General features: G+C 28.9%; 1 protein-coding gene across 1 annotated transcript; it reads left to right on the top strand.

The window, feature by feature from the left end:
* The first annotated feature begins 207 nt into the window (after nucleotides 1-207).
* LOC107473343 (uncharacterized) lies at nucleotides 208-2,562 on the top strand. The gene is made up of 5 exons (XM_052257731.1): nucleotides 208-988; nucleotides 1,070-1,234; nucleotides 1,655-2,244; nucleotides 2,356-2,463; nucleotides 2,557-2,562. Exons 1-5 carry the CDS (start codon nucleotides 208-210, stop codon nucleotides 2,560-2,562), a joined length of 1,650 nt encoding a protein of 549 aa, XP_052113691.1.
* Nucleotides 2,563-9,291: the final 6,729 nt, after the last annotated feature.

Here is a 9,291-nt window from a genome sequence, read left to right as displayed (position 1 = left end):
AATCATCGCCGTTATTATCAATTCAAGTAATAAGGTTTGACATCCTTTTCTCAAACTCAATTAATTTACAAAAAAATATTCATATCATTGGCAATTCTGGATATATCCCTAAACCCTTCATTTTTGCTATCCCTAAATCCTTTTCTTCGTCGTTTCTGTTATAGTTATTCATTATTAATTACGCCAATTTTTTTTCATATTAGAAAAATGTCTACCAATATTGAAGCTATATCTAGTGTTAATGAGTACGATGGAACTGAACCCCTATTTGAACAATTATTTACCGATAGTGATGAAGAATATGATGTTAATAAGGATCAATACGTAGAGAGTTATTTGGATGATGAGGAGTGGAATGAGGATGACTACACTTCAGAGGAAGAAAGTGAAGTAGAAGTTAACATAGAGAATGAAGGTGAGATAATGAAAAGATTTGATGTTGAAGATAATGAAAAAATTAGTCTAAAAAAGTTTATGATATTTGTTGACGTACATGAGTTCAGGAGTGTATTGAGAGATTACATAATTCAAGAGAATTTTGATATAATAAGAGTGAAAAATGAGAAAGTAAGAGTGTCTGCCATTTGTGCTTCTGAAGGTTGTCCTTGGAGGATTCATGCTTCTCCTTCTCCAGATGGTATTGCTTTTATGATCAAGAGTTATGAGTCAAGGCATACTTGTATTAGAAAATCTGAGAAGAGAAATGCTAATTCTACATGGATAGCAAAAAAGTTAAAACAATCTTTAAATGCTGATCCAAATATGAGCTATGAACTCATGTCTAATGAATTGATTACCAAGTTTGGAGTTGAAGCCCATCCTAAGAAATTATATAGGGCCAGAAGAAAAGGAAGGGAAGAAGTTGAAGGTTCTCATGCTTTAAGTTATAAGAAAATAGTTAAGTTTGCTAATATGTTACTAGAAAAAAACAGGGGGAGCATAGTAAGATTGGAGTACTATGATCAAATGACATTGGAAGAGGAAAATCGTACTTTCAAAAAGATTTTTGTGTGTCTAGCTCCTTGTATATCAGGATTTTTAAATGGTTGTATATCATTTTTTGGTTTAGATGGTTGTCATTTGAAAGGTCCATATGGAGGAGTATTGCTATGTGCAGTTTCTCTTGATGCAAATAATGGATTATTTCCCATAGCATTTGCTATAGTGGAGGCAGAGTGTAGAGACTCATGGAGCTTTTTCTTAAACTGCTTACATGATGCACTAGAAGATGATCGTTACACAATAATGAGTGACAGACAAAAGATAATATATTTTAATTTGTATTATTTTGACATATTATTCATTATTAATAATTTATTTTAATTTGTTTCTATTTAATGTCAGGGATTGACATGTGCAGTTTCTGAGTACTTTCCAAATTCATGGCATAGACATTGTAGTAAGCATTTGTTGAATAATTTCAAAGCAAAATATCCATTATTGATCTTACAAGATCTTTTTTTGATGGTTGTCAAAGCTCCAAATGAATTTCTTTTTAAAAAGGCAATGGAAAAGATGAAAACATTTGATAATGATGCCTACCAATATTTGATGGATATCCCATTACACACTTGGTCTACACATGCATTTTACACAAATCATAAAAGTCCACATATTACTAATAATATGTGTGAATCGTTTAATGCTTGGATAGACAACTTGAGAAGCATGACTGTGTTGAAATTAGTGGATGGGCTAAGAGTCAAAATCATGATGAGATTCTACACACAGTTTTCTTCTACTGCATCTTGGTCATATAATGTTGGACCAAGAATTGCAACTGAAATAAATAAAACTACTGAAGATGCAAGATATTGCAAAGTAAAACCTGCTGGTGGACATCGATATGAAGTATATGATGGTTTTACAAGATTCCCTGTGAATTTAGTATTGCATACATGTGAATGCAAAGCATGGCAAATAAATGGGTTGCCATGCAAACATAGTGCAGCGGCAATTATTTACATACGGGAAAAAGTGGAGAATTATTGTGATGCATATTACCACAAAGATAAGTACATCATAACTTATTATGGACTACACAGTCCCTTACCAGATCTGGATACTTTGGATGATACAAATGTGCTTCCACCATCATTGCGTAGACTTCCAGGGAGGCCAAGAAAAAGTAGGATAAGGGAAAAAGATGAAGATGCACCATCAAATGCAAGGAGAATTTCAACAGTTAGATGCTCTAATTGTAAAGATTTAGGACACAATAGAAAAGGCTGTCAAAGGGCTCCAGTAAGAGCCAAGAAAGCAAGACATGTATTCTACTATTCTATTTTTAAATAAATACAATTTGACACACACTTTATATATACAAATGTATTTTTTTACCTTTTCAAATTACAGGAAATTTCAGCAAGTGAATCACAAACTTCAATGATAAAACAAACTCAACAACATGCTTCAGCACAGGCCAAAGCAAAGTCACAACTACAAGCCAAACAAATAAAAAGGGTTAGATTTAGCTAACTTTACAACAAATATATGTTTATTAATAGCTTTTGTAAAAGCAAAAAATTAAAATGCACTATTTATTTGATGTTGCAGGGTTAGATTTAGCTAACTTTACAACAAATATATGTTTATTAATAGCTTTTGTAAAAGCAAAAAATTAAAATGCACTATTTATTTGATGTTGCAGGATATTAGGAAAGATAAAATTCTTAGAAAGCATTCTTCAAATTTGACGATTCAATGAGTATTTAAAAGTTTCAAGAGTTGGGTATTGGAGATTGCAGCTTGTACAAGGGACAATACACCAACATAAAAACATATTCTATTATGCACAATGCTCTTTATTTAGATTAAGAAACTTACTTTGTAGGGATGTGAAGGAATGAGATGTTGATTTTTTAAATTTGGAATTTATTCATCTCGACTTGTTTTTAAATTTTGATAAAGTTGTTAATAAATTTCAATAGTTTTATGAAACAAATTATTTATCAATATTAATTGTTATACATATTAGCCATGGTAAGATTTTTTTTAATGTTAAAATAATAGTAAAATATAAAAATAATTATTAACGAAAATTTTGGTAAAATCACAATAATTAAAAAATTATTGAAGGGTATATTAGAAAAAATAATTTAATTATTAATTTTTTAAAAATATTTTAGTAAAAATATAATTTAATCAATAAAAAAATAATTTATTAAAGGGTATTTTAGTAAGCAAAATTTAATGACAAAAAAATAAAATTTTTTACTAAAGGATATTTTTGTAAAAATAATTTTATTTTTCAAAAAAAATGAATAAAGTTAACATTAGTTAACACAAAATTTAAAATGGATTAAAAAGGGGTTTTTTTTTAAAGGTTATAGGGGAGGGGAATGTATATTTTATAAATAGAGGGGAGGGGAGTGTCATTTTAACATCTCTCAGGGGAGGAGAATAGCATTTTCTCATAAGATTATTAGCATAGTAATAGAGTCTTACTCATGTTGAGAGTAATCCCATAGATCCCAATCAAAGGGTTGAATAATGTTGGGTATGTTTAATTTGTGTTATAGAAAAGAACTCTAGCATAAGGTTTCCAAGGCCTTCCTAAAAAAGTAGAACCATTTTCAAAGATATTGCAATTCTTGAACACAAACCCATTTGAATTCGTTCTCCTTTGTGCTGTTATATATCCTACAAACCCTTTTTCTAATGCCCATCCAATCATATTTATGTTACACCTCTGTCATTGCCAATACAATAATACATTTAAATAATCAGCAATTCTCATTCAATCTATTTTTATTTTGGTAAAATTTATGATAATTGAGTTATAATAGTTACTATGACTAAATAATTTTAACATTATTTAAAAATATTATTAAGATTAAATTTATATATATTTTTATATGAATTTTATATTAAATTTTAAATTAATTTTTATGATATATAATTCTATAAATATTTATGTGACATTTTATAAGACTTAAAATAAAATTAAACTAAAACTAAGTATTAAAACTGTTCTTGCAACTAAAAAAATGTTATTTTAACTGAAATCATAGGGATGATAGCATGCACCTTTTATATTTTAATAAAATTCAATTACTTTAAACAATGATTGACTAGTACCAAAAATAAAATCAATAGCACATTGAATGGTATAAAATTTGTAGTAATGTCTTTTTTTGATTGTCTCATAAGATATTTTGCAATCCAAAAAATCCAACTCTATAAAAATAAGATTTATCTTCACTTATCAATGTACAGCTATGACAGAAACTCTAAAATTCGTATTATTGAATTGTTGTATGTATTTTGTTTCAAAAAAAAGTAAATATGAATTTTCTCAAAATATTTGAATTTATTTTCTGAGAAATTATTTTATAAATTAGACAATATCTTATTAATTTTTAAGATATTTATTTTTAGCTTCACATTATCTTTTGAGCCAAAAAAATTGCCGTAAAGTATGAGGTACTTAAGTATTAGGTAAGTTGGGTCAATTATATTAATTATGTGATTTATTTGATCTAATTTTATAAATTTATTATGTTAGTTATTAATTAGGACTATTAGGTGTATGTTGTAGTATCACTTAACGTCTTACATCAACAAATTTTGACACTATTAGCAACAAAAGTGATAGAAGAACTAAAATGACTAACTTAAAATCTTTAAAAAATAAATTTAATTAAAAAAAAATCTTTCAGGAACTTAAATATTATTTATTTTTATACACAAATATAATAACTAAATTTTAGTATACACAGAATAAATTTGAAAAACTTAGAATCCATAATTATTAAATATATCATGATATAGAGGTAGGGCTGTCAAACGGGATAGCCCCGTCCATTTAGGCTTAACTCGTTAAGTCCGCGAGTTAAATGGGTTGACCCGTTTAAACTCGTTTTATTTGCGGACCATAATTTTTTAGCTCGGACTGTTTATGGTCAGTCCGATGGATTAAACGGGTCAGGTCAGCCTGTTTATTATTTTATTTTATTTTTAAAAAATATTTTGACAAAAAATACCACTTTTAGGTCAAAAATCTTTTAAAAAAATATTTTTTTACTTGATGGGTTGAATTTTCGGATCGGATCGAAAAAAAATATTAGCTAAAAGTGCTACTTTTTTAAAAAAAATGTTAAAAAAATTAAACGAACCACCTGTTTAGTTCGCAGGCTAGCCCGTTTAACCCGTCATTTTTTCGAGTTAATCGGGCTCAGCCCATTTAACCCGAAATTTAAACGGCCTTAATTTTAGAGGCAAAGTCTGCCCATTTAAATGGATAAACGAGCTGGTCTGATAGGTTTAGCCCATTTTAAATGGTACAAAGTTTGTAGTAATGTTTTTCTTAATTATCTTATAAAGTGTCTTGCAATCCAAAGAATTTAACTCTATAAAAATAAGACTTGTCTTTACTTATCAATGCAACTACGACAAAAATTCTAGAATTTTCTGTTAAAAAAAAAAATAAATATGAAAATTCTTAAAATATTTAAATTTATTTTTTGAGAAATTATTTTATAAATTAGACAATATCTTATTAATTTTTAAGATATTTATTTTTAGCTTCACATTATCTTTTGAGCAAAAAAAAACTGCCATAAAGTATGAGATATTTAAGTATTGGATAAGTTGGGTCAATTACATTAATTATGTGATATAATAAATATGGTGATAATGAATCATTCAAATTAGACTTGTTTTAATTTCAAGGTACGTAACATTAAATAAATCTTATTAGTTATTTATCCACTGAAATTTTGGGGTTTGAAAACCACATTAGATATAATTAAATAAATAAAAAGAATTAAAAAATATTTTTTTTTTTGTAATTCAACAAGAGATTGGTTATTCACTAAGATCTATCATTGTAATGTAATAAGAAGGTCACTTATGTCATATATATTAGAGATGGAAGATTTTCAAACATTAAATAATATTTAAGAGATGAAATAAAAATAGGCAAAGAATGATATAATAATTAGGGTTAACCTTCAAAAACGTCTCTGAATTATTCAAATGTTGACAAAAATACACCTGAATTTTATTATCGACAAAAATGTCTTTAAATAATTTAAAAACACAACAACAATACCCAACAGTAAATATATATTTTCAAAAAATACTTTAGAGATTGAATTTTAATGCAACTTTTTGCAAGCATGATTATAAAAATAATATATTATTATACATAAAAATTGGTAATTTTTTGTTACGTATATAATTTTTTTATAATTGTTTTTGTTAATAACCAATAATACTTTTAAAAAATCACAAAATAATATATACTTAACAAAAAATCACCAAATTTTAAGAATAATAATATCTTATTTTTCTAATTATGTTTGCAAAAAATTGCATCAAAATTCAATCTCTAATATATTTTTTGAGAAATACATATTTAATGTTAGATTATCTAACATTAAATATGTATTTCTCAAAAAATATATTAGAGATTGAATTTTGATGCAATTTTTTGCAAGCATGATTAAAAAAATGAGATATTATTATCCTTAAAATTTGGTAATTTTTCGTTGAGTATATATATTTTTTTATAATTTTTTTGTTAACAACTAATAATACTTTTAAAAAATCACAAAAAATATATACTTATAAAAAAATTATCAAATTTTAAGAATAACAATATCTCATTTTTTAAATTATTCTTATAAAAAATCACATCAAAATTCAATCTCTAAGATATTTTTTGAAAATATATATTTACTGTTGGGTATTATTGTTATGTTTTTAAATTATTTAAAGATATTTTTGTCGATAGTAAAATTTGAGTGCATTTCTGTCAACGTTTGAATAATTCGGAGACGTTTTTGGTGGTTAACCCTAATAATTATAAATGATTAGTTACCCTGAAAAAAATGGATTTGACAAAGATATTATCAGCCATGGATTTGAATATGGGGCTCTGAGCGGTTGTATTATTGTCACCCCATTCAACCCACGTTTTCTTCTTTTTAGTTTCCTTTAATATTATGTATGATTTATCATTTGAAATTAGGGTGTACATGGCCCGGTCCGGCTCGAAGATCCGGCCCGGTCCCGAGCATTTTAGGGCCTAATTTAGTGTGATTTCATCGGGTCTAGGGTCGGGTAAGGATCTCAAAAATAGACCCGGTCATTATTTCGGGTCGAATCCGGGCCATGGCTCGGGTCACTTGAAGTCGGCCCGGTGGCCTAGTCATCATACACAATTAATATTTTGTATTATTAGTGATGGATGATGACTATTCTTATGTGGAATTTAAGTATTGTAAACCTTAATATTTTGTGTTATTAGTTATTATAAGACTATAAGTTAATGTTTTATGTTTAAAATGCATAAGATTTTAGACTAATGCATAATGTTGTGTTATTTGTATTGATTTAAATATTTGGTGTTATTATACAATATTAGTATTGATTATGATTATGCTTTAATTTTAGAGAAGAGTGAGTTCTTGTTTTTCTAAGTGAATTTTACCATGTCAAATAATAGTTGGAGCCTTGAAAATTTGGATATTTTCACATGCTAGCTTATAAGAAGGTATCAAGGTAATGTAATGTTAATGGCCCGGTTTTCACCCGGTTTTTATCCGGTATAATCATAGCCCGAAAGTGTATAGATTTCATCGAGTCTAAGATCGGGTTCGGGTATAATAAATAGGCCCGGTATATATTTTGGGTCGGGTCTGGGTCACACATCGAACCCGGTTTCACCCGATCCATGCACACCCCTAGTTGAAATCATCACTTTCTCCTTGTAACACCAAATTTCTTAAGTCAAATTAAATAAAAGAGTTACATGTCACAACTCAAAATAATAGTAAATAAGACTTGGTCTAAAAATATTACTATTTACATAAAAATATTATGTGAAAATAACAGTGAATTAGATAGAAACTTAGAGATAATTAATTGCACCTGAATTTTCACTTATAGTTGTTATTTTCATATAAAACATTTGAAGTGAATAGTTATCTAGAAAAAAGTTATTATTTCTTTGCAGAGCAAAAGAATATTGAATTTATTACCTGTAAATACCAGCCTTCACATTGATTGAAACCCAATACTTATTGTTAGAAGTAGGACCGTCAAAATGGGCTAAACCCATCGGGCCAGCCCGTTTACCCATTTAAATGGGCGGATTTTGCCTCTAAAATTAAACCCGTTTAAATTTTGAGCTAAACGGGCTGAGCCCGATTAACCCGAAAAAATGACTGGTTAAACGGGCTAGCCCGCAAGATAAACGGGTGGCCCGTTTATTTTTTTAACATTTTTTTTAAAAAATAGCAATTTTAGTTGATATTTTTTTCCAATCTCACCCGAAAATTCGACCCATCAACTATAAAATATTATTTTTTTAAAGGTTTTTGACCTAAAAGTGATATTTTTTGTCAAAATATTTTTCAAAAAATAAAATAAAAGAATAAACAGGCTGGCCCGTTTAACCCATCGGGCTGACCATAAACGGTCCGGGCTAAAAAATTATGGCCCGCGAATAAAACGAACTTAAACGGGCAGCCTATTTAACTCGCGGGCTTAACGGGCCGAGCCTAAATGGGCCGGGCTAGCCGTTTGACAGCCCTATTAGAAGGGACAGAATCAATGGCAGATTGAATTGTAGAGAAGTTGCCATGTCTAAAAGAATCGACAATAATTTTGCTGAATGGATGAATTTTGTCTCCAACAGTTTGGTAATACTGAGCATTAACAACTCCTGAATTTAGCAGCACAAACACACAACTCCACCAACGAACAAGAAATAGCAATATCATCAATTAATTCAACACCTGTGTTAATAGTTGGGATCAAATTCAAATTTTTTATATATGGATATTAGAAGTAGAAAAAGTAACACTACACGCAAGAGGAAGAGGTGACAACAATATATTTGGCAGTGGAATTAAGGAATAATGAAGTGATGATTGTGTATTTATGGACACAACTTTCTCTGTGTGGATTTTGGAGGGAACTTTTTATTTTTCAATTTAACATGTAAGTTTTTCGTATTAAAAATTATTTTAATCCGAGTGTATGAGATTTTATAGGAGGTTTAATAGAAAGAATGATACAACACAACTTAGACCAGAGTGTATGAGAAAAAGAACTGTGTCAAAGAAGAGAAGAGGGAGGCCGAAGGGAGATAGAGGCTGGCGAGCGACGGCGGTAGCGAAATGGAGGCCGGCAAGAGGCGATAGCAGTTAAAGTTAAGGAGAGCTCTTGTGAGTGTGAGAGTTTGATTGGAGAGGGGGAGGACATCAAATTAGAAAGGAGAAAATGAAGGGGAAGGATCTCAGGTTGGAGAAGCAGAAGAGGAAGAAGAAGGAAAAAGAC

The sequence above is a fragment of the Arachis duranensis genome, chromosome 2 (assembly GCF_000817695.3).
Source record: "Arachis duranensis cultivar V14167 chromosome 2, aradu.V14167.gnm2.J7QH, whole genome shotgun sequence".
In the NCBI taxonomy this organism is placed as follows: Eukaryota; Viridiplantae; Streptophyta; class Magnoliopsida; order Fabales; family Fabaceae; genus Arachis; species Arachis duranensis.
This window is presented reverse-complemented; position numbering and strand designations above follow the sequence as displayed.